General features: G+C 32.8%; 1 protein-coding gene across 6 annotated transcripts; it reads right to left on the reverse strand.

Moving 5' to 3' along the window:
* Positions 1-244: 244 nt before the first annotated feature.
* LOC105346912 (asparagine-rich protein) lies at positions 245-27,388 on the reverse strand. Of its 6 annotated transcripts, none has more exons than XM_066088723.1 (5): positions 27,202-27,388; positions 17,573-17,701; positions 4,066-5,313; positions 3,631-3,732; positions 245-2,752 (listed from the first exon to the last, which is right to left on the reverse strand). In XM_066088723.1, exons 2-5 carry the CDS (start codon positions 17,636-17,638, stop codon positions 2,567-2,569), a joined length of 1,602 nt encoding a protein of 533 aa, XP_065944795.1. In that variant the 5' UTR covers positions 17,639-17,701; positions 27,202-27,388; the 3' UTR covers positions 245-2,566. The 6 variants fall into 6 exon arrangements, with proteins under 6 accessions (XP_065944795.1, XP_034325706.2, XP_065944794.1 ...); XM_034469815.2 differs by lacking the exon at positions 27,202-27,388 and adding an exon at positions 22,486-22,800; XM_066088722.1 differs by lacking the exons at positions 17,573-17,701; positions 27,202-27,388 and adding an exon at positions 10,054-10,177.

A 27,388-nucleotide genomic window follows, 5' to 3' on the forward strand; every position in this document is an offset into this window, starting at 1 on the left:
TTTTGAAATTTTTTCAGTTAATTAATATAATTTTTATGAACCTCGGATATACAGCTCTCCAAGTCTAGAGACCACATAACCCAGTCAGAGATGTAAATCTTCTCAAAGTAACCCCAAATTTTCAAAAATTTAGATGTCAGATGTCCCATCTTCACAATACATTTCCAACTTTACTTATTATATCGACAACAGAAAAAAAAAACAGACCTTGGCCTAACAGATTAGGTTCATATAAAGAAGAGAATTTTTTTCTTTTCATGATTTTATTAGATAAATAATATTGGACAGGGTATAAAGAACAAATATATAAACATATATCAATATACAATAGTTTGGATTTGCAAATCAAACAGTTGACATGAATCAATGATACATTACTGTCAAAAAATGTTTTTCTCAATGGTGTAAATGTTTTCGCACACGAGTAAGTGTACCAGTTAATGCACACCAAAAACATAGTATACATTGCACAGATTTGATATCACTGAACTAGCACCTTATCTTTCAGAGAATTCCTGATAAACTTGATCGCCACATGAAAAATCAATAATTTTATACCATTTTCAAATATTAACAGATATTTGTTTTTAATATGGGTTTTGGTTTTTTTTTTTTTGGGGGGGGGTCCTTAAAACATTGTGCATCTTTATATTGATAACTTAGAGTTTTTGTGTTATACTGAGAGAAAATAAATCAAAATTAATCTATTTTGGAGGGGATGGGGATCGTTTATTTTCTTTATGACATTATATATGTTACATGCAGTCAGAAATAAATACCAGTACATGTTCCTTGCTAAGCCAAAAAAAAATCAATTAACTTTTTGAAATTAAGGAAAATAATCCTTAACAACTTTTCTTTTTACAATGCATAAAAATGATTACTTCCTAAGCAGTGATTCGGTATATCGGGTAGATTTTCATCAATACAAATTGTCTCCAACAGGTATCTAACAATGGAACATAAGGAATTCAATTTCCTCATAGTAATCACTCATCACTAATGATTTCCTTAGTATTAAAAAGGATTTCCTTCGAAATACAAACAAGGCAACTTGAGAGATATAAAGTAAAGTTTGTATCAATGATTTAAGAAACACATTTTTAATGGATTGGTACATTTTTCTTCATTTTTTTTGTAAATCAAACTGAGTAACAAAATTTCAAAATGCTATTTACCATTATATATTTTTTTAATCTGAAATTATAACAACAATTGGTATAAAAAAAAAAAGATAATTTTTTTTTTTTTTTTTTTTTAAATCCTGATTCCGGTTTCCCCATGATTTTTCTGTTAGAGATCATTTATCACAACCATTCAAAGTTAATCTGAACTGGTGAAGACAGTAAAATGAATTCAAAAACCCTCATACAATATTTTAACACCTCAGCTAATACATTGCATACAATATTGCAAAATGCAAGAATCTCGTATGAATTCTATGAATATGTTTTATTACATGAAAAGAGTACTTGCATGTCGAATTTCAATTAAAATGAATTACAGTTACTGTATATGAATATACTATTTTCAAAAAGAATTTTGCAAAAATCAAAATACTAATTCATGTGATAAGTATGCAAAGTAAAATTCACATGAAAATTTCATATGAATGTAATTCTTTTTATAGAGGTTCACTTGGCCAAGATATTTCAGGTTTAACAGTACGACCTGCATGAAATGTAACCTATTTTATCTGAAAGACTCAATTATCACCTTTTTCTGAGCCATGGCATACATCAAATGCTTATAAATACACATACCCTATTTTTCTTTGTGTAGTAATGCATATAACAAGTCTAGATCTGGTGCATTTATAATAATGTGAAAATGCTAAGTATTGTTATTAACAAAGTTGAAAAATACAAAAACCACCCTTAGCAGCTCTGATCTTAGATCCCAAAATAGCTGCAGGTCTGTAGCTCCCGGTCTGAAAAAATTCGGATGGACGACCCAGGTCCACTGTGCAGCTAATCTCTTAAAACTGCTTTATAATGACATTAAATAATTGAAACAAAACTTGACAAAAATCTTGAAAATCTGTAAAATTTAATTTTTGTTATCAAGATAACACTCTAATTTTTTGACAATTTCTTTATAATTGTTTTTCTCTTTCTTTATATATTTTGATATTAGAAAACCCGTGTTATTTTGATATGTAAAATCCATTGCACTTTAATTCAAAATAAATTCTACTATACTGCCTTTCTCCATGAAGAATTCCTGATTTAACTGTTGATTTTTCATACCTCTGCAAAATCTCTTTGCAAGTGTTATGTTGCATTATATATTTTTCTTGACATATAAAAAACTTTTAATATCAAAAATTGAGTTCATGGCTCGAACATCAAAAAGAATTAATGCATATTTACAACTATCAGATTCAACAATGAAGATGAACGTACATACAATACAAAAAGATTGGAATGACATTCAATTTGTAAGACACATGTACAGTTAACAAGGTTATATATATGTACATCTTATAAATAATACCCAATGAAATCCTCAGTTTGTTGTATACTTTGAAGTTCTATTACCATGCAGTCTCCCATTAGTTTTTGCATCAACTCTGGGCATGGGGCTTGCCGAAATAGACCACCAGTAACACAACAACCCCGATAACCATAAGAAAGACAAAACAAGCCAGCACCAATCGGATCACTTTGTTTCTGTGCCGTTTGGCCATGGCGCGGTCAATGTCTCGGTAGGAACTGTCGGTCGTGATGGTGTCCAGGTCCTCAACACCTTGCTGTAACACAGAGGTTGAATTTTTTGTTAAACTTTCTGCTATAAATCATGAGATATAAATAGACAAAATATACATATATATATATATATATATATATATATATATATATACAGTTGAACTTGGATATCTCAATGATATCTCGAATACAATGGATATGTCAAAGTGATTTGTAAGTCCCAACTTCTTATTTTTTAAGTATTTTACTCTCGATATCTCGAATACTCAGATATCTTGAAGTTTTTAAACAGTCCCATCTAGTTCGAGATTACAAAGTTTGACTGTAGATGTTTGGGTTAAGATCCTCATCCACAACAATATTTTTCGATGCAATTGATCTTCTTGTATTGCAAGGCATTAGAAGTGAAAGTTTTTCTATATGAACATGAATTGTCTTTGGCTGCATGTACTAAAATTTATATATATTTTTAGGGGCTGAAGGGGAAGGGTTCAAAGGTCTTTTCTCTGCTGCCAGTTAAGACTGTTATTAATGACCCTCATCAACATGCAAACAAAAGGTAAGATTGATGCTCTGGCTCCCTAAGCACTTCTGACATTTGACAGTTGTGGTGAAATATTCTTGTAGAGATGTAAAACAACAAGAACTCTAGATAGCTTTCTGGATTTATTCCCAGTCTCCCGAGTCATAAATATCATTTCCAAGCTTTTAATATACACTGTATTAAATTTTTAAGACATCCTAAAGACAATCTTAATCCGAAATATTCAAACCATTTACAGTAAGGATTGTTCAGACTCCAGATATACAAAGACAAGACAAGACAATTGTTATAAAGTTTTGGAAGGGGGGGGGGGGGTGGAGGGGGAAGGGGAAGGGGCAATGTGAGAGAGGCGGGAACACTTATATAGACACTACTCACCAGTTTGGCTCGGGATAGAGGTGCATGAGCAGTGGCGGGAGGGAGGTCTCCTGATTCTATCACATACTCCTTCATGTAACCAGGGATATTCAGTTCACTCAACTACAGATAGACCACAATGTTCAAACCATTACAGAGTACAATCATATAAAAAAATCATAATTTTACTTTGAAATCTTGATACGTTGTAAATTTCAGGAACAATAGAAATTGCTTTTGATGAATTTAATTTTTTTCTCACTAAGATGATACTTCAATTTCTATTTTTTTCTTTGCTATATTTTAAAAGTAATGTCCCTGCATATCTAGAAAGCATGTTTTGACTTAGCATGATGATCAGTAAAAATCCCACTACACAATTAGACCAACTGAATCTAGTAAACTCTCGACAACCTAAAGATACCTCTTGTAGATAACATCAAACCATGGCCTTACCTGACTATTGGTATCACTGTTATTAGAAAAATGAAGGACTTTTTCATCATCTGTCAAACTGATTTCGAAGCCATTATCATCTACGAACACAGGGTTTGAGTTAACGGTCCCATTATTCCGTGTGGGGTCTTTGACCTTCTCCTTCCGATATTTATTGGGTTTGTTATCATTGAACACAGTGTCTTTGGAAAATTTCACACTCTTCTGCTCAGTTATAGAAGAGTTTGTTCGATTTGCATCAGAGCATGAGCTTGTAGTTGCATCAGATAAAGCCGGAACCAAGATAGGTTTCTTGGGTTTCATGGAAAGGGAGTTCAAAATATGATCAGGCAGGGAGTTTTTCCTCTCTCTCACTTTCTTTTTGCTAGAATTTTTCTTTGATTTTTTGGATTTCTTGGATTCTTCCTCTTCAACCAACTGACTGACAATTACATTATGTTGCACACTGCCATTTGGAATTTTTCCATTCACATGGAGTCCATTTGAGTCCGTTTTCCCATTGGAAACAACACCATTCATTTTTTCATGAGGTAACGATTCATTCTTTTCCTTCAAAGATTCAGTCTCACTTGATTTCTGACACTCACACTGACCGGTATTATTAGACCCCGTCCCATTGGATACAACTAAATCATCAATATTCGGCCAATCAGAATTCTCCTTATGATTCAAATTTCCATTCATCTTCGCAGGCTTCCCATTATGTCCATTCCACAAGTGTTTTCTTTCATTTTCATTCTCACCCTGCAAGTTTTCCAACTTGATCTCCTCTAATTCCTGTTTCAACAACGTTGCTTTCTCTTTCTGATTCAAGTTCTCCACATTGTTGTTGTCACTCAGGTTCTCACACAGATTCTCTCCCTTTGCCATCTTCTCTAACTCCGATATCACATCCTCTTCGTTCAGTGAAATATTTTTGTAGTCAGTCTCAATGATTATATCACCTACCACAACATCCCCAACCCTGGAGACTTTCAAATTTTCATGCTGCATTTCTTCCTTTTGAGTCGAATTAGTAATTTCAGAATTAGAACTGTAGTTAGGGTTTTCTTCACCTGAAGGTAAAAAAGGTGGCTCTCCAATATCTACATTTCTTTGTCTTTTCAGAGGAAAACTGTTGTACACGGTAATGTTATAGTCGTTTGCAGTGACATCTGCTGAGTCGGCACTTTTTTGTTTGTCATGGTAAATCGGGTTACTTTTTACTCCTTCAGTTCTTTTACCAGATATGTGTCCTTGAAACAAAGCCTATAATAAAAAATAAAATCAAAGAACTTCATAATATATAAATAATTACTTTCTACTGCATTTTATGAACAATAATTTTTTCTTTGCAGTACATCGATCTATTTTATAGATATCTCAGTCAACACATGTGTTAATCGGTGCAGTTCATTCTTTACCAAAAAAATCTCATGAAATAAAATAGAATACTAAGATATTAACCAGCACCATTTAAAAGAACAGTTGTTTAAAATCTGCATGAGCAAAGTCGGTCAATCCTTGCTTTTGCCCATTGTATCTTAAGTTTGCATTGTGTATAGGGCCAATTCTCTCAATATTTTAAAACAAACTCCCAGCTGTGCATAAACAGCTAGGATAAATCCTCATTGATGTTTTTATCAAGCAATTTTATTCATCTTTATGGAAAAGTTCAAAAGCAAGCACAATACATGTATATGTTCACCACATATTGTATAACACAAAATGTTAATCCCTAGCACACATAAATTCATTCTTTCTTTTTTTTTTTGGTCATTTCAAAGGATTTTGTATTTCCATGAACAACAATCAATAATATATATATCAAAGGTGACAAATATATATAAACATATATAAACAGGATTAATGCTTTTTTCAGATTTTTTTTTCTAAAATATGGCCATAACAAAATATATGTTCAGCTGGTGCACCAACACTATTTCATTTAAACAATTAATGCATAAATGGTCTTTGCACACATGCAACTTATATGATATGGTTCATTTTCTTCTTCTTTACAAACACGTTTCTAGAAAATATATATTACACAATCCTCATTGCATGTATATTAATTAAAAGAGAATCTTTACCTCATTGTTATGAACTGGCTTGGAAGAATTATAAACATAGTAATATACTGGAGGCATGGCTACAAGTTCATTCTCTCTCCAAACTCCTTTTTTTAATGTCTTATGAAGAAATTATCTGACAAACTAGTGCTTTACATATAAAATCACTTGTTTTTACCAATATCCCCCAACAAAACATCAATTATCTCTGATGAATTCTTCAGATAATTGTACACACACACACAACAAAATCCATTAAGATCATGTAGATGCCAATCGTCTTTGACCATGAAGATCAGAGATCGAAAGATCATGGCATTGAGTAAAATGACCTCAGGACATAAAGTTCAAAAGATCAAAGTGTCAAGTATTGATCGATCTGATTGGCTGGACACCAATTAACACTTTTGTATTGTTCCTTTTGATTGAGCTTTAACTTCACTCAACACAAGTTTATTTTTCTACACTGTATTTATAAGATTTATAACTGCATGGTGTCAAACAGTGAGTAGTGCTTTGCTATCACATGACTCACAGTACCATTGCCAAAGAGTTCAGGTGACCAAGTATTTTATTAAGGCGGTATGGGACACCTGTTGATATCACTGTGCATAAAAGTACATTATATAATCAAGGTTTAAAATTTTCAAATTTTACAAAATTTGATTAAAAAAAATATGAAATTATAGAGGCCTCACAGGGATTTAAACCTATGACTTACATATTCATTGTTAACGATCTAACCCACTGCGCTACACTATAAGGTAACATTTGAAAGAAAAAATATATAAAATTATACTTGAGTTAATAGAATGTATGTTATAATACTGGAAGTGTCCCATACCACCTAAATCATTAAAAATGGGCTGGCCAGTGGTAGATTGCTTGGTCACTACACTCCTTTAATTTTTCATCAAATAGTCAAGAATTTTTTATTGAATTAATAGTTATTGGTTATTATACTGAACACTGTGCCTTTAAGTTTTTTTTTAATTTTAATTATTCAATTCTTATTATCTATTAATAAGTGATATTTTTGCTGTAAAAAAAGACTCTGAAGGTAAATATATAATATTCAACTATATATGGTACATGTTTTCTTTAATATGTTAAAAATATTCAATTTTCAGTTATCTTATAAAAACAAGTTCAAATTTATTTATCCATTTAATGAATATTCAGACTGAGACTGCTGGCATGAGAGAGAGAGAGAGAGAGAGAGAGAGAGAGAGAGAGAGAGAGAGAGAGAGAGAGAGAGAGGAGAGAGAGAGAGAGAGAGAAAAATTTCAACATCTAGCAACTCCCATAGAAATCATTTTGAATCAAATGATTTGCATGAGCAATTTTGATGATGATTTTCTATACACATCTTTAGAGTTGAAATTGTTTTTATATCACAAATATTTTATCACTCTATAAATAAAATTTTCGTAACAAATATGCAGCTAAAAAAACCAAATAGGGCTAGGTGCTAGCATGCACTTGTAAATGTAACAGTCACTTTAACTAGAAAACATTTTACTGGCAGAATAATTATATGTTGTGACATTGTTCAATTTTTGGATATATATATGGAATAATTGTCCATCCGTCTATTATCTTATATATAACTACCATCTGTGCCTCTGTACTTTTACCCAACAACCACCTGCATTCGTGTTCGCTGTGTATAATTCCATAATTTTTGCAACCACAACCTTTATGAGTGGACCAAAAACCTTCCAGGCAAGCAAAGATGCAATTATGTTATTATGTTTATGCTGGCACCTTTACAAGTAATAATTCAATTTTTGCTTAAACAATATTTTTACCCAAATTCAATTTAAAATCACCATATTAACAGAATTTGCAATGGATCAATAAAAAAAAGGATTATATCCACAAAAGAACTATGCAAAAGCAATATCCCACACCCGTACATTTCATTTCTTAAATTACCAGTACTTAAAATTACGGTACATATTACATAGAAAGCTTTCTTTTTTTTAATTTAATTAGTATGGTACATATTATATTTATGATAAATTTAAAAGCCGTGAAAGATATAAAAATTATTTATTAAATAGAAGAAGGGAGTTGAATAAAATTTCAAATATTTCAATTGTAATAACATTTGAAAAACAGAAGATTTGACTTCATAGTATTACATATGTTGTACCTATAAAGAACAAAATCAAAGAAACTGAAGGAAGCACACCATCAAACTACAGAGAAATTCAAGTACATGTATTTATAAATCTGATATCCCTTGTAATACATGGTCACACCCTTTTCCAGTTTTCACTCATATGACATATAATTCATACCAAAAGACAGGTATATACAAGGGAAAAAACATATATAAGCTAGAATGACCATTCTTCAGGAAAACACTAATGAAAACTAGGAAAACCACCAAGTTTTATATTTTACTTACAGTTTTGTAGTACAATCACCATATTAAGAAAAATCTCAAATGTCATCCCCTTTTCAACCAATTTTGAAAACACTTGCAATTTTACAGGTAAAACAAGATCTATTGATTGAAAAAGGGCAGGAAAAGCCTTCACATCACCTACCTTGCTCTTGTCGTGTTGCCATGGAAATCCTAACTGTCGTTTTATGCCACGGATCTCTGCATTGAATATTGACATTTCGAGAGAACTGCCTTGTGTGGCAGAAGGGGGGCTCAGATTTTGGTTACATGGCTACCTTAATTTTTTCATTAACCTCCACAGACTCAACTTTTAGGCTACTGTCTGAATCTTTCTGTCAATGGCTTTTATTTTCTGCGTAGATAGGCGTTTTTGGTTTTTTTTATTATCCTGACCTCCCATAAATTACAATCTGATTCAATTTGACTCTTATCCTCTGAACTTGGCTAATGTCCGTCAACAGTAACGCAAATTATCCATTTTCAACAATTCTATATCATGTGATTTAGCTTCTTCTCAAAATTTAAGAAAGTGTAACTACCGTAAGTGTAAATACCAATATATCATCACATATCCTCACAAACTCCAGCTACCGGTAGATCAAAATTACATCAAACCGTGATCCTCCAGTCATTGCTTAAAATCCAGATTTAATAATTTCAAATCAAATGAAAATTGCACTAAGGTATTAAAATAGTTAAACAAATAAAAATGAAAAAAATACAGCATGAAAAACATATTTCCGAAATTCGAAGTTCCTGTTGAAAAAAAGGGAATAGCAAACAGACGCAAGATTGTAATGGATGCATGTACATCCCCGGTGATTCAGTCTCTGATTTAATTGATGGGCTTTTAATTGGTCAACTTCAGGTGAACAATATGGAGACAGGTAAATTAACCCCCTGCCTAAGACATTGAAATCCTCCGCTACCCAGCGCTCCAGTAATGATGTTTAACTTTCGTGAGAATTTCTATTCATTTGACTTCATCACTGTCTGAATATTACAGAGTTAACGTAATCTTTCGTACATGCCACTGGATAAATGCAATTTACTTGATATTGTAATTTCAGCCCTAGAATGCAAGTTTTAACCAAGCAAGTCTGGCCGTCACTAATTTTCAATTTCATCTGAAATTTTAATTGCATGTTAATCTTTTTTTTTAAGTAACTGCTGGTAAAGAATTTATAGGATCAACTTTAATATAAAAGGATTTAAGCAAAAATTTTAATAAGATACTGGACTCTAATTTTAATTATTTTCCACATATCCAATAATGTTTGACCCTCCTTTTTTATCATCATTAAGCCACTGTAATCATGCATTTTGTCACATTAATCCTTAGTTCATACTCTCTTACATGAGAAATGACGTAGCAAAACACATATTAATCTTTTACAAAGCAGGCAATTTCTTCGCGTCAAATTTACAAAACACTTATTAAAAAAATAAATTGTCACATTTCATCATGACCATTCAGAAATGAAAATCGGCTTAAAAAATCAATCAAGAGAAGTGACATACCCTACGTTGTGAAGCACTGACTTTCCATAAGTGCCGATGCTGCTTCGACTGCATGTTTGATTCAGAAGCGACAATACTATGACTATGTTCCATAGATATCCATCCTATTTAGCTTATACATGTATTGATAGCGGAGATATCATCGGTGTAAAGGGACTTGCGTTTCAGTCTTCTAGATTGCTCCACCCTGAATCAGGTGTACTAAAGAAACCTTGTGGTTGTAACAATGGCTCTTAAATTGTTGTTAAACTTCAAACAATTCATATATCAAATAATCTTGTGTCAAAAATATAATTAATTTTTTTTTATTAAGAGAGGGGGTTTTGGATTTGATGCAAGCTCTGAAGAGTACTGTTTTATTGATTTGGGGTAAATGGAGGATTCAATATTTTCATCTAAAAAATCAAAATGCTTTTCTGAAAATTCTGGAATTCACTAACACCTAAACCCAATTATGATTGAGAATATTGCACTAACACCTAAACCCAATTATGATTAAGAATATTGCACAAGTAATAGATTTCCTAAAAGCTTACCTGACTAAACAAAATTATTCCAAAGGAAGCATGTATCAATTTGGCTATTTTATAAGAAATATTTAGTATTTAATAATTCTTGGGTTATCTTTTTTATGAAATATATGATATTGCAAGCTCCCATTGCCTGTGTTTCTGAGAAGGCAACTTTCAAACCTTAGATTATTATGCCTGATGTCATGATATCAGGCAATAAGGAACATTGTTTAAGAAAACTATGTTCCTTGCTTCATAAATTGTTTCAAGCTTTATCAAACTTTAACCAATGGGAAAACATTTCTCTATACGTGGGTACAGGTGGGTGCAATTGTAAGAGAAAGAGAACGAGCTTCAAAGAGGCGATTAAGTTTTCATATAATTCTACATGTATTAATTATACTTTTTTGCTTCTAGAATTGTTTTTGGTCTTTGCAAAAAAATTTCATGTCAAACGTGGCCAACTTTCCAGTTTTAAACCTAAGAAAACTATAAGTGCACATATTCCAGAAAAGATTAATTCGGCAAAGTGTCCAGCAGAAACATGCAATAACAAAGTTGCCATAGAAGCTCAAAAATGCCTTACTGAATATATACCCCAATCTTTGATGTTTGGTTCTTGATGTCCGATAGACATGTACACACGGAGATAATGAGAAGCGGAAAGTCCCCCATTAAGGCTGTGTTTGGAGAGGTCTATCATTAGCAATAATCAGATAATAAGCTCTCAAGGGTCTGCTGCCTGAACAACAAGGCCAATTAATGGATGCTGATATGGCATGGAGGTGTGCTAATTGGCCAAGATACATACAGTTGTTATTGATGAGATGCTTACCTTGAAAAGTTACCTGTACCCAAATATGTAGGCGACATTAGGTACACCATAGGGGTTAAAAAATGGGGGGTTTTTCATGGTTTTGCAGACATTTGACATTTTAAACCATAAAGGAAACCCAAATTTTAATTTTAATATATATATGTACCAATTGCATATTAATTTTATATTTGTTTTCAGATCCATGATTTTTTATATGGTAAGGGGGGGGGGGGCAATTTAATGTGTTGTTATCATCATAAGCTTTAAAACTTTCAAAAGGGGAGATGGATCGAGGCAAAGTTATAAACATTTTTCCTGAAAAATGATATTTGTAGTATACTGTATATGCTGGGGTTTTTTTAGTTTGAATAATGTGTACACTAGTACTTGTACTAGCATTACTAAGATTCATCAAAGTAAAATTTATGCCAAATTTCTTCTGCAGTCCTAAATAATAAAGTGGAGGTTAAAATTCCACTAATAGCTAATGCAATACCAAGTGAGCACATTTGTACAACAATATGCTCCGACTTCATTGTTATATATGTTCCCACACATTACAACCTTTGCAAACTACTCGTAATGGACTATTTTTGCAGTCTGTACAACACAAAAAACTGATAGCTGCCGATGGGTGGTCAACAAAATGATAAATGTTTAAGTCATCCATCACAGACACCATTTCAAAGCATCCATTCGTATCTTTCACCTTACATTGATATGAGGGCTGTGATTACAAGTAGTGTACCATGATGTGACCAAAAACCCCGCCTAAGAGGGGCCCCTGTATCCAACTAGTAGTTAAGTTATACATTACAGACAGTCACAGCAAATTTTCACCACAGGTATAGGTAAATTCAAGGAGAATGCTAACTACCAGTATGCAAATACTATACTTTACAACCAAAAATGTCAGCCAGGTTATTTAATATCAGTCAGCCAACCCTTGTAATTTATTTACTATATATATAGCTACAATACATGTACCAAAATGGCAGAACTGCAAGACTACTTTGTGCAAGTTGTTCAAATTGAATTCTATGTGAAAAGTCTTACTCAATAGCTGATCTTCAAAATAAAAATCCTTCAAGGGAGGACAATCAAAATATTTAAACAAGTGTTGTTTTTTTCCCTAAACATTAATAAAATCACAAGTACAGTAAGTATTCAAGTTACATGTAGACTTCTTTTTCTTTTCTGTACATAGTTAGAAAAAATATAGTATCATCAGGAATAAATTTGTTAGCGTATCTGTATAGTATATCTGTATATAAATATATAAAGATAAATAGAAACTGTATTAATTGGAACATTTTAAGTTTTTAAATGCAAAGCATTTTATGAAGTTAAGTGTAGAATGTTTCAACCAAATTTTCAGAGTCAGTCAGCAAACAAATTTAACTGCATTTCATTGAATTTATTCCAGTTTATATATTATCAGGTGAATTATGACTTTAACCACAATAAAAAGATATTTCATGGGCACAATTATCTCCTACACTTTGTTTCTCTATAATCCATCAGTAGATACCGGTAAATATGATAGATTACAATAATAAATGAGAGGGCATCGTTCTAATCGAAAGCAAATCATGTTTTTTTTTTATCATGTACACATATTTACTCACGACATTCTGTCATAAAATAAACTATATACAGTTGAACTTCGGTATCTCGATCACTGATATTGTGAATACAATGGATATGTCAAAGTTAATTTTAGGTCCCAAACACTTTAACTTTAAGTATTGTACCCTTGATATCTCCAATACTTGAATATCTCGAAGTTTTTAACCAGTCCCATCTAGTTCGAGATACTGTAAATTCCTAATTAAATGCGAGGAATTAATATCCGCATAAAATCGCGAGAAGCCCGTCTCGCGAATTTTAAAATCTCGCTTTTAATTTTCAAACATATGTAAACTACATGAAACTATGAAATTTTTTTCGACATTTGCGATTTTATGTTCTCGCGGTTTGATGGACAACCGTTGAATCGCGGAATTAAGTACTCGCGTAAAATAAGGATTCTACAGGATTCTATATTACTGTATATATATGATTTTGAAATATCCATTTTTGACTGCATCCATCCAGTTTTTAATTATCATCACAATATTAACATTTGCCAACCAGGGTATATGTCTCTTATTGAAAGGCTCAATTATGAAGTCAATTGCGAAGTCAAAGAAATAAAAATCCAAAATCTGGTAATTAACGTAACACAATTTTTAAAACAAAAATCTTCTACATATTTGAATTTAGACTCTGATTTTTAATGTTTTGCTGCAAGTAATATATAGCCAAACATTTAATTTCCATCATGTTTTTTTTTTATATAAATGTACAATGAACAGATCAATAAAAAGAGTCCAAAAAATGACTTTTAAGGGAGTAATTTCAACAGGTAAGATCATAACTAGAGCAGAAAAGCAATTAGTGTGATTCCATTGTTTGCTAATTGATCACCAAACCCTTTGTATCCGACTTCTGTACAACTATAGTACACTTTACACAGGTAAATTATGTACTGTACAATTCCGTTTAATGTTTAAAGTAATTTTCATATACTTGCTGGCAATATTTTCAAATTTTTGGGAAAATTTATAGAGCGAAGCTTTTTAAAATTAAATATCATTAAAATAAGCTTATAAGATTTTTTAAAATCACTTTGACAATATAAATCTACTCAATGCAGGATTATAATCACTTTGCAAATATAAACCTTGAAGGATTTTTTTTTTACAAGAAATTAAGAGAAGAGTGTATCTTATAAAATTCAGTCACACCTCACAAGATAACTAGATCTTCTCTGAATGTCCAAAGGATCATCCTTTCTATTCCCTTTCTCATTTAGCAATATTTGCTAAAATATGATGATCAAAATGAGGTTCTTTCCATGCAGCTGAAAGTTTCGAGCATGTTCAAAACTTGAGAGAGGACACTCTTAGCATGATTTTTCTGAATAAAAAAAAAAATGCAGTACCTATGAGCTTGCCTGGTTTTTGTTGGGAACTCAGGCAATTCTTTTGCAGGATATATAAACTGTCCATTTTGACTGGTCTGTTATGAAAATGATAAACCAAGCTTGCACTGTTTAAATCCAATTTTGTCAATTTCTTGGTCCATTACTGCTGATGTCTGTTGGCAACAAGTCACATGTGATCAGAACAACTATATACTAGCCATGAAAATGATAAACCAAATTTGCACTGTTTAGTCCATTTTGTCAATCTCTTGACCAATACATAATTGTTAGTATTCTTTTGAATTTTGTTCAAAATAATTTAGTCTGATGATTGTGTTTTGCGCATTTAAAATGTTCCGCCTTGTACATGTACTTATTTGTTACTCAGATGATGTAGTCTTTTTGTTGACAGTTACATGATCGGAGAATTTCAGGAATGAGTTGTTGTCGAGATGTTATCCATTTAGTATGCATCAAACTCTAATTCAAAGAGCCTCCAACAGTGGCTGGAATGCCTTTCATCGACAAACATCAAACAGGAGATTGTGTTTTATCCCTGTTAGACCTACCCATAATTGTGTCATCTGGCAAGATGTGGTTTGGACAAATGGAGAGACTGTAGCACAGTCTAACTTCTGATACAAATATGACAGTTAAATACATTATTAAGGACATTATATCTAAAAATGGAGTTCTTGGCTCAGTGGTATGCCAGTGAATAAAAGGTCGCTGGTTCAAGATGGTCACTGACATGCTATGGTCACTTGATGTTGTGCGCTGTATCCTTAGAATTTAGGCACTTTATCTATATTATTATAGTCCACTCTGCTGCAATAGGGTACCAGCTTAGCCTGGGGATAAGACTGCGATAGATTAAGTGTCCCATCCACATGGAGTCGATGACTCTCATCCACTTAACACCACAAAAACTGGAGATATTAGAACTTCCCCTATGCACCTGATACTGAAAACCATAATTCAAAAGGGGGGGGGGGGGGGGGTCCACATCCTGCTATCAACTTATACCTTATCAAATGAATGTCTTTTTTTTGGTGAAAGGTGAAAGAGGGTCATGATGTCTTCCATTATGAAAATCTGGCCGACTAGATCTGCACATGTATACTTTGATTCATCATTAATACATGCATGCATTAAGTAAACACTAATATCAAAGAAGGGACTAGATCGAACATTTACAGCTGGGGTTCAATCCCTTCCATTAACAGTTCTTTGGTCTAATGGAAGAAAGCCATTAATTGTGGTCTGTTTTAAAATCAATGCCCATATTAGATGATAATTCACTTGAGATAGAGTCAATTAAGAATTTGCCTGCAAAATCTAGTAAAATCTTCCAGCAAAGTCAATTTATAGCAATCCATGTATATGAACCAACTTCTTTGAGACATTAATAGTGCTACTTCAAAATTACCAGTTCATCCTCTTTTGCTAAAATTATTTCATTCAAATGCATGAGTTTACTCTCTCTCTCTCTCTCTCTCTCTCTCTCTCTCTCTCTCTCTTTAAATTTGCTATGGATGATGCTAACTTAGTTGTTTTGTTCCATAAAAAGCATGTAATTAGGATGTTTTTCCAGCATTAAAAAAAACGCACAAGTGCACTGAATCTGTGACTGGACAAACACAGGGATTAAGGTACTACATAGCAACCATACAATGTAAACAGTCAGGAACTAAACTGGGAGACCTAAATACGAAAACACTTCATAAACCTAAGCGACCTTCAGGACTAAGCAATAACCTTAAGGAAGATTTTTTTTTCTGTCTACTATGTCTGGCTTTGCATAAGTCACATCCAATAAACAGTTTCTAATTTCCTCTAATTAAAACTGAAAGACTTGTGAAACTAGATACAGATTTAACGGCCAGGGTTCAAACAGCGGTAACATTTATTTCAAAGATTTTAACATACAGGGTTTTCTGTAAGAATTTGTATGCATTCAGGTACATGAATTGATATTTTTTTTTCCATAAACTGCAGTTTACACCTTGAGGCTTGATGAATCAAACAGGTATTAAATACACAAATGATCATTTGACGTTTCAAAAGACGCTGTAGCTAATAATATCATAAAATTCATCATCAAAGAATATGAAAATATAATTTACAAGTGATTGAAGAAAATCCTGTTCAAATAAATTACAGTCAAACTTTGTTATCTCAAACTAGATGGAACTGTTTAAAAACTTTGAGATATCCAAGTATTCGAGGTATCGAGAGTGAAATACTTTGAAAATAAGTGGTTGGGACTTAAAAATCCCTTTGACATATCCATGGTATTCGAGACATCAATGTATGAGATATGGAAGTTCAACTGTATACAGTTTCAACATGTTTTCAAGGATTTTTTTTTTTCAAGACATGTAAAATCGTGATTACGTCTGCACTGCTTCATTTCAGTTTAAGACATGATGAGAGGTGAAACATAAGACTTCGTAATTATATACCTATACATTTATTTACAGAGGATCATGACTAAATTTTAATTTCCCTGTCATGGAACATTCCCATTCAGTGTCAGGTTTCCTTCAATGATTCAAATCTTAGTACATTGTAAGATGGCATTCAGACTCCATTAAAAGATCTGATGATCAAGTCATTAGATAAAAAATTGTGTAGGTACTGTAAAGATGTTTAACAAAACCAGATTCCAATTTACTTTTCCAATAAATGCACCATTGGAATACATGCTTTTGCTGCATATGACTATTTGCTCTGATATAAAGATTCACATAGTGCAGTTTATCCATTTTGCTCCTAATAAGTGAAAAGTCCTTTACCTCTAAATCAATAACAAGCTAGCTAGACTATAATAACATGAAATAAATCTATGCAATGTTTAGTACCATCTCTCTCTCTCTCTCTCTTTCTCTCTCTCCACAAAACCAACACTGCAGGCATCCCTATCTGTGTGCTTACATAAGACAAACTCATAGTTCACACCAGACATCATCTATCATGATGGCATGCGATTTTGTTTACTTAAACTGAATCATTCACTATTCCTTAATGAAAATTGCTTGACAGATTAAATTCTTTAGCAGAGTTATTCCATTTTTTTAATTTTTGATTATCTCCCTTTATACACCCTTGCATCCTGATATGTGATGATAAATCCATAAAATATTGAATGAAAAATCTTTGCCAAACTCAAATTTGTGAACATACATATACACTGTTATGGGTAAAAAAAAAGACATTTACCTCGAGATCAATATCCGATCCTCGTCTGCATTGACTGATTTGTTCGACTGTCAGTCGACAGGACATGGTTGATGCTTCGGTTCCAGCCCCTTATCCCATGATGCCAAGGACAAGATGTCCAGGGTGAAACTGGAATATTTTGAACTTGAGATTACCAAAAAATGGAATGTTTAAAAATTAATTTTACCAAAAACTGCAAACAATCAGTTATCATGAACACTGCAAAATGAAAATAACATGAATATCAAATATGCATTCTTAGATATATAAATATGTATTATGTCTTGAAATTTTGGGTTTTTTTTTGTCCAATTAAGATGAAAAAAAAAAATTATACATGTATAGATTTTGAATTTTTATGTTAACTCCTTCAAAATTCACAACCAACTTTGTAATATTTTAAGTTTCTTTAATAATCATTGTTTTTTGCCTAAAAGGAGTTGAATTATGTAAAATATGCATATCTAAATTCAAAAGTTCTAATCGATCTCTCATCCAAGAAATATCAAATTCATTTCTTGTTCATAATTTGCAATTTCATCACACCCTTAAGTTGCAAAGTAAATAATTATTCTTTTTTTTTCTTTAATTTACTTCTGATCATGACACCCACATCTAACATAATATTAAAATCCCACTCACACCTACCGGTACATAACGTCTGAGAATGCCAAATATTTAGATAAATTAAATATTGCGGTGAGAATATCATAATGCTTAAGACCTTCATTAAACAAAATCTCCACTAGTGACTTGATCAACTAGTTTCAATGGTTGAATTAGAATTGTCACTCAGAAAGTGAATTAGTGACAGTGACATATGGAGAGCAAAATCACCGAGAGAAGAATCTCAGAACCCTCGAAAGCAGCATCAATTAGCTTGAAACTAACTACCTGTGCCACAAACCTTAATGATAGGTACTAGAGGAAAAATCTATAAAATCTACAATGGTAGATGTTCAGAAATTAGCAGTATATGGGTAAATTGGTGTCAAGTTTTTGTCTCTGGGAGTCACGATCTCCAATACAATAGTTGACTGTGATTTCTACTGTACACACTGTTTATGAATGGTCATAATGACCATTAAATATGGATGAAATTTACTCCCTTTACTTCAAATTGTTCGTCAGATGCCATGATGTAATTGATATAAATATCCCATATACATACGGACACAATAGCGACATTTTTCGTGTAAAAGGCAGGTTCTGATATCTCATTTGCAGACATAATCTTAAACTTAGCATTATTATAGGTTATAGTAGCATTTTAATTAATAGATGTAAGATAGGGATATCAGTGATCAGTTCCTTTATTCAAACAATTTCATTCCGAACCAATCTAATGAAATTCTAAAGAGTAATTATACTGTGAGCATCTACTAAGATAGATGAATCAACAATCATTATGTTAGAATACAACAGAGAGAGAGAGAGAGAGAGAGAGAGAGAGAGAGAGAGAGAGAGAGACTGAAATGAAATGGAAATTCATGTTTTCTACCAAACTACTTTAAAACAAGAGAGTGAGAGAGAGAGAGAGAGAGAGAGAGAGAGAGAGAGAGAGAGACTGAAATGAAATGGAAATTCATGTTTTCTACCAAACTACTTTAAAACAAGAGAGAGAGAGAGAGAGAGAGAGAGAGAGAGAGAGAGATGAAATGGAAATTCATGTTTTCTACCAAACTACTTTAAAACAAGAGAGAGAGAGAGAGAGAGAGAGAGAGAGAGAGAGAGAGAGACTGAAATGAAATGGAAATTCATGTTTTCTACCAAACTACTTTAAAACAAGAGAGAGAGAGAGAGAGAGAGAGAGACTGAAATGATATGGAAATTCATGTTTTCTACCAAACTAATTTTAAACAAGAGAGAGAGAGAGACAGAGAGTAAGAGAGACAGAGAGACACAACTACCAAACTACTTTAAAACGAGAGAGAGAGAGAGAAAGAGAGACAGAGAGACAGAATTGATTTGATGCTAAATTTGTTTTGCATCAAATAGAAATTTTTTGTACTGGTAACAGTGAAATGTAAGGACTCCAATGTTTAATACTGGTCTGATCCATCAAGACAGGGCAATCTGCAACACTGGAAATTCTATTCAATGTATCGTTTTTTATTGTTTTTTTTCAAATCTATATAAAGAGTCCTTGACAAATTTTGGTTGGGTCAGATTAAGGTTATATATTTAAAGCAATGGGACACTGTCTCACACACCCCTACTCCTTCACTGTCCTAGTAATGCAACTAATGTTCACAGTGATCCAACAGTATTGTACTGCACAGTGGGGGGAACACCAAAATCAGCCTGCTTACCTCCCCTGATTATCACAGCCCACAATGCTGAGCCCTCTTGATCGGGCACTTTGCTACAACCACAAGTGTCAGAATAAAGCTCTCTCCTGCTGGCAAAGACGAGAGGGTCTCTAATACATAGAATTACATGGATCGTCAAAAACACCTAATTGGAGTCTATTCCTTTTTTTTTTATTTGAAGAGTTTTATGAATCTAACAGGAGAATTTTCTTTAAAATTTTTCTTAGAAAAATAAGTCAACAGAAAACTTTTTTTTAATGAATGTAATAACAAAATGCTTACTAATGACTGCAGAATAATATAAATATGCATTTTGCACATGGTTTAATTACCGTTAACATATTATAAAACCTAATATATGTAACTGCTCTGATTTAATCACTTATATTACATTTCATTCCCCCATTTCTTTTTTAGTTGCCTCAGAAAAAATATCTTAGCAAAAGATCCTAGGAGCAATGAAGTTCAAAATAAAATTAAAGTTACACAAACACATCAATGATCACCATATCTGAAATTTAAACAGGCAATGCTTATTTTGACTCAAAGTATACAAAACAATATCTCCATTTCCATTGCAACTCTGTTATTCTGGATGCTCATTTTTGTGGGGTTTTTTTCACTGCTATTAAAGACACTGTGAAATATAAACGAAATGCCATGTTCTTCCAAAAAGTAATGCGATTCTCAACTTTGCTAGCGAGTATAAATACATGTACTGGTACATGTAATTAATCAAAGAATGAAAAAAATATGGGAGAATATGCAGAGTTAAAGAGGGTTTCAATTTTTTTAAAAGGTGGTATGGGACACCAAACATCATAATCAAAATAAAATAACCATTTTAGAATTTTAAGAATTTAAAATGCATTTCAAAATATCTGAATAAGGAAATAAAAGTTCAAGGGGGTTGCAGAGGTATATGGCCTGGAGATCAATGACTGAAGATTTATACAAACCTATTGCCCAGTTATACTACGCCACATCAAAAAAGTGACGAAATATGGAAGATAATTTCAAAAGAAAGAACATTGCAATTTTGAGGTGCCCAATACCTCCTGAAGAAGCTCTGCAGGTAGGAGGTTTTGCTGACACTATTGACTATTGTAAAGAAAGACAACTACCGGTACTTAACACCCTTAGTCTGGACTAACAAACTACACACGATTATTCAAGAGGTACTTAAGCTGTTTGAGTTACTAGGATATAGGTAACAGGTACTGATATAAGTAATAGGTACTTATTCTTAGACTGGTTGAGAGCATAACAACTGATTGAAGAGTCCCGCCTATTCCATCATAAGTAGTCAATCTAATTTTCCACACGGACAGTCAGGGAATTAAGGAGCCATATACCTGTCAAATACCTGTCCCACCTCAAAGGCCATGACATAATGTCTCAACACCTAGACCAGAAAAAAAACAGCTCCTCAGATTTAAACAAAACGAGTGGGAAGGGGGGGGGGGGGTTACATAAACAATCATCGTAGTATTTAACATTGACAGTTTTATAAACATTTTGAAAAGTTTTGGATCACAGCTACAATGTAGATGACTTTGAAATCAAAATAAAAAATACACCTTGTATTAAGTTAATTTAATTAGAAATGTATTTTGATTAAGGATTAAGGCAGCCGTGGTATGTTGATCAAAAGAGACACATTTACATGACTTTCAAATCTGAATAGAAAATATAACTGTGGTATTAAGTTAAATTAGAAATGTTTTCTAATTAAGGATTAAATCAGAGAGGGTATTTGTTGCTTCAAAGATTGACACATAGGTACATGCAGATACAGATATATAGAACTTGTATACAGGGTTATTTATCCTATCAGGGGAGATGTTTAACCTACAGCTTAGGACGAAATAAGCTTAGCAAACTTCAAGTATTTTTAAAAGGTTGTCTTCATTCATGTTTAACAAGTACGGCAAAAATTCCTAATGCAGATTTCATTAATTAAAGCTCATGTTCTGTGTGCATAATCTTTAAAATACATAAACATATTTGATAAATACACAGACTTAATGCTACATGTGCACTAAGTTTAGAACTGCACCAATACATTTCAATCTATCAAAAGAATCTTCTACTGTGAATCTGATATGTAATAAAACAATTTTTTGGGATCAAAATCAGCATGTCAACAACCTCCGAAGAATTGTTAATGATAATTTGTATGAATATGACTCTTCGGATATTCACACTTTAAAGTTCGGATGTGGGAAATTTCTTCTCCTTGATTTATTGAAAAAAAAAAAAAAACCTGATATACCTCATTAACCTGGCAATAAAAGGGAAATATTGATTATTGTTGCTACTTTAAAATACTGGAGTACCTATATTCTTGTAGAATTGCAAATGTATTGCTGCATGCCTCCAAGTAATTATAATCTAATATAAGAACTGCATGTACCCAATGATGACTAGATGGTCGTTTCATCAGAGAAAGTACAATTTTACAATTAAAAATGGAAAAAAAATAATCAAACCTGCCTTCTTTTAAAAAGGAATCAATCAAAATATGCAAAAATTCTTCACAAAGTATAATAAACTAAAAGGGTTTAATTGCAAAAACCATAGAGCTAAATTGCAACCAACCTTTTAGGGTGAACAAAAATTCCCTTGAGTGTTGATTAGCTTCACTTTCTAGCCTAGTATTTACTTGACGCTCAAGTAAAAGTTTGATGATAATGTAATCCTCATTCCAAACAAGTAAAGCAACCGCAAAGTTGAAGAAAAATTTGTCCTCGCAAGATAAACATCAGAATCAATAACGAAGGTACATTATTCATTATCTCATGACAAACTCCGCCAGGACTTTAGAGGATTATTTCACTACAAAACGGAACAAAAGGATGTCTCTTTGTTCCAATTTTAACACTTCACTGAAGGCTAGCTGGTCAATTTCACTACAGTACGTCCGACGTATACATAGAGTATGTACACAATGTATTACAGAAAAAATATTAAAATCCCAATACTTCCAAGGCTATTTAAATACATGTTGGCCGGACATTTCCAGCATGAAATTTTATCGTGTTGGCTGTCCAGAGGAAAGTGGTAGTCAATTATTTGCTATGCTACAATGGACAAAGAAAATGGGTTCCGGCCATCAATTTTTTTTCTCGTTTTTTTTCTTCGTCTTCTTTGGCTTGAAATTGATTGAAAGCAAATAAATTAGTGGAACATTAAGCTCTTGTTGAATAATATCAGTGATTAAACACTGCAAGTTCAAGCCCCTGCGTCATTAATTAAAGTCGCTGTAACAGCTGCTTCGAATGCAGGGATGTCAACCCTTTCATGGAATCGAAAAGTAATCACATCGGCTCTATCAACTAAATCCTCAACTTGCAAGAGTTCTTTTGTGAAGGTGTCCCTTAAGTGTTTAAGAAAAACTTTCTCCGAAAGGGCATGATTGATTTAAATGTATATAAAAGTTCTGCTTTAATTGTAATAAAGGGCTCTGTCACTGCTAGAGTCAACTCAAACACTATTGTCAAATACTTTTAAAAGGTTTCTGATTCTATTTCAAAAGTTTTGAGTATACATAGCTGATCTTATTTTTAACATTGAATATACAAAACGTTTTTATATGTAGTTAATTTGAATTTGGCTGCAGATTTATAATTTTGTGGAAAGCAGTTAAACATCAATTAAAACTGCATGTAGTTGACTCAAACTACAAACTTGCATATTGCCATAGTTAAAATCATCAACTTAAACCATTTGTGACTTTCTTCATTACACAAAAGGGAGGTTTTTATAATTCACTTTTACAAGATAACATGTGTTAAATTATCTTAAGAGGGGATCTATCATCATACATTGCAATCCATTTAAAAAAAAAATACATGTGGAGTTAAAAGAAAACCATGCAATTAATCATGATGATCCAGCCCACTTCTTCTTTTATGGAAACATACAGTAAATATATATAAGTATAGAATATAGCGGCTACTTAAGGAAAAAAATGATGGTGAAAAAAATCATTGCTTTCTTAAAAATAATTCTTTTTAACCCCATAATGATTCAAACACTAATTACTGGATTTAATTTTAAACTCGGTTTAAAAGGACTAGCAAAATGGAGATAACAGTGGTAGGTGTGATACCAAGAATTTAATCAATCGAACCACTTATCTGAGACAGTGAAAAAATAACTACTGTCAGGGCTCTCAAATTGGTAACTGTCCACAGAGCCAGGTCTTACATCAAACAACTAATTGTTGGTCAGGATTCAAACCTGCAACCACTTATTGAGTTACTGTCCACAGAGCCAGGTCTTACATCAAACAACTAATTGTTGGTCAGGATTCAAACCTGCAACCACTTACAGTAAAACACGGTTATAGCGAACACGCTTATAATGAATTGACGCTTACAGCGAAGTGAATTTCATTCCCCAAGTCTCTATTTCATGTTGTAAACTTGACGGATATAACGAATTACGCTTATAACGAAGTTAAATTGGCCGTCCCTGGGACTTCGTTATAAGCGTGTTTTACTGTATTGAGTTACTGTTCACAGAACCAGGTCTTACATCAAACAACTAATTGTTGGCAAGGATTCAAACCTGCAACCACTTATTGAGTTACTGTCCACAAAGCCAGATCTTACATCAAACGTTACTAATTGTTGGTCAGGATTCAAACCTGCAGCAATGCACTTACTTACGGTAGTTACTATCCACTAAGCCAGACCTAAAATATCAATAAATTGTTCTTGGGGATTCAAACCAGTCCCTTATCAGTTACTTGTCTAATTAGCCAAGCTATATACATGTATAAAAACAGCAAAGATGGGTATTGATTTAAAGTAACCAAATGGCTTCTGTACAAACAATTGCTCAAATTAACATTTCATATGACTAATTGATAGAATATACTGTTTTTTTTGTTATACATTAGGCACTTCTAGTCATGATGTCCTGCTGTTACAGTGTTCTCTGCAGATATATCATCCAACAGTACAAATTAATGTTCACCTCAATTTTCTCACATAACACCATTATTCATCTTTGTTCACCATTCATTATCAAATACTTTTTATTACAAAAAAACTAAACAAAACAATGTGAATAAGTCTGCGTAGGCGAGAGAAGAATTTCTATATATTTTACTTCTCATTGATTATAGGGTGGCTCACATACGTACATTATCTGATCCAATGAATCCGTGAATTACAGACTGAGAAAAATCATTGAGAAACTTTATCAGTATATATAATGATAAAATTTGGGCTATAAATAATTAAGGATTCGAGTCAACCAACCGTAAAACAATTTTTCCATTGATGCTCATGATGTTGCAGACCCTCTCATACCATCATTGATTGTAAGATACAATTATTACACATCTGTAGACTTTTCAGCATGCACTCCCTCTTTCAAAAGAGCATGCTGAATTGCCCCTATTTTTCTGTTACAGAAATACATCTCGAGTACATCCGACCCTGCATTTTATAATGGTGAGCCATACACAAGCCATACATCATCACCCTCTTCTTCTTTTGGATAAAATTGGGGATCCAAAAGGACATCAACATGCATGTATTCAAAAATAGTCACCATTAGTCAAACAGATCATGGCAGCAGTATTTTCTTACCTACCGGTAATCATATGGTAATAAGAAATTAGTAAAATAGTAAATATCTGAATTTTTCCTTTTATTGTAGGAGTGCTTTGTTGCAGTTTAGCCACAGGTTTTGTGTCCATTCTACTTCCTATGTATGGGTGACCAGACTGGGGATTTGTAGATCAATCTATTCTCATTCATAAAACTTAATAACAACATTTTTACACAAAACTATACATGTATTATGCATCTGATGTCGTTTGTTTATTATACACCCACACCCCCATAATGTTTTAAAGATAGTAAAATATCCTTAATTCATTTTAGATCTTCTTACATCTTACATCAATCCATGCATCATTTAAACAATAAATTGCTTTCTTGGTGATTCATAAGGGTATGAAGGTAGTGACATTGCAGAAAAAATGTATAACCCGCATTAGCGAATTATGTTATTTTTTTCTGCAATGATTGCTACCTTCATACCCAGCATGATTCATCAAAGGAAGCATTTTAATGTTTATGTTTACATCTTTCCTAACAAATGAATGAAGTGATCCTAAAGAGGAAGTAAAAGTAACTAAATTGTTGTTGATGTACATCATTCAGTCAACATAAGATAAAAGTCTTCTCATATGGGAGTTTGAGTCTGTTTATTTCAAGCAGTCCTTGATTTTTTCTAAGTTGCTGATTAAGGTTTCAACCAATTGATAAACTGGTTAGAAATGGGTTGTAGATTTTAGCTCTGTCAGTTTCTATAGAGCCATGTCAATCACAATCGGTTTTCTAAAGAAACAGAAGAGAAAATACCCAGCTAAGTCATGTAAATATAATGCACCAAAATACATTTTTATTGAATCCTCACTGGCCTACTTAAGTTTATTATTTTCAGGTGACCATTTAGGTACATGGGCCTCTTGTTTACCATTGATTCTCCAATCAGTCTTCATTACTTAATAGATGAAGATACGGATTACCCAAGATCTTGTTATAATTAATCAAGTGACAGTATACACAGTGTGAGTTGTAAGGTGTCTGGTATGGGAACTAACTAAACATTGCACGGCGCCTACTGAGGAAACAACCATATATTTCCATGATTGTCAGAGTTCCAGATCTAATTATCAATATTAAATTAATATGTAATCAGGGAGTGTGAAACACCAATCATGATGTATATAATTAAAGATCATTAGACAGTACAAATTGATATTTTAGCATACAATGTATATTTAAGTGTTGCTACGTACATACACCTAAGCAAGCTACCTACATGTATAGCATAATTAAGTAATATCATTACCATAGATATATATATATAATATACATTTATAAATTTGAAATTTGCTCATAATGCCTCTTCCCTCTATTCTCGTTCTACATCAAGGCATGCAGCCATTTCAGTTCCTGTTATTTAAAAAAATTAATGGAAAACTTTCCAGTCTCTCGAATGAGTGTCATCAGCAATTCAAATGATGCTCTCTTGTCGCATAAATATAATATAACATGTGAATTACATTCAATCATGTCCCGTAAAACACTGCCTAATCAATGGGAGGAAAAAACAAGTGTAATACATGTACAAGATATCCAACACACCACATTGAGAATGCCTGACTAATTAATGCCACCTATCTAAAGGCTTCCTTCTACCTGCCATTAACATTACCGTGGTACATTATCTATTGGTAGCTGTTAACTGATCAGTGATCGGGCGCTGGCCAATACCTGTAGAACTCACCTGTCGATAGATGATCCATGGCTGCTGTTGTTACTGTGTTGTGTTCAGTCAGTGGTAGTCCACAGGGGCCATATATTCTGTAGCACTCCCCTTACTATTAAGCCTTAATGATCCAGTGTCTCTAGAGAACTCCCTGCATGCCTGCTCACTCAATTCCAAAAGCTGTGTAGTTGTCTGGAAGAATCTG

The sequence above is a fragment of the Magallana gigas genome, chromosome 6 (assembly GCF_963853765.1).
Source record: "Magallana gigas chromosome 6, xbMagGiga1.1, whole genome shotgun sequence".
NCBI lineage: Eukaryota > Metazoa > Mollusca > Bivalvia > Ostreida > Ostreidae > Magallana > Magallana gigas.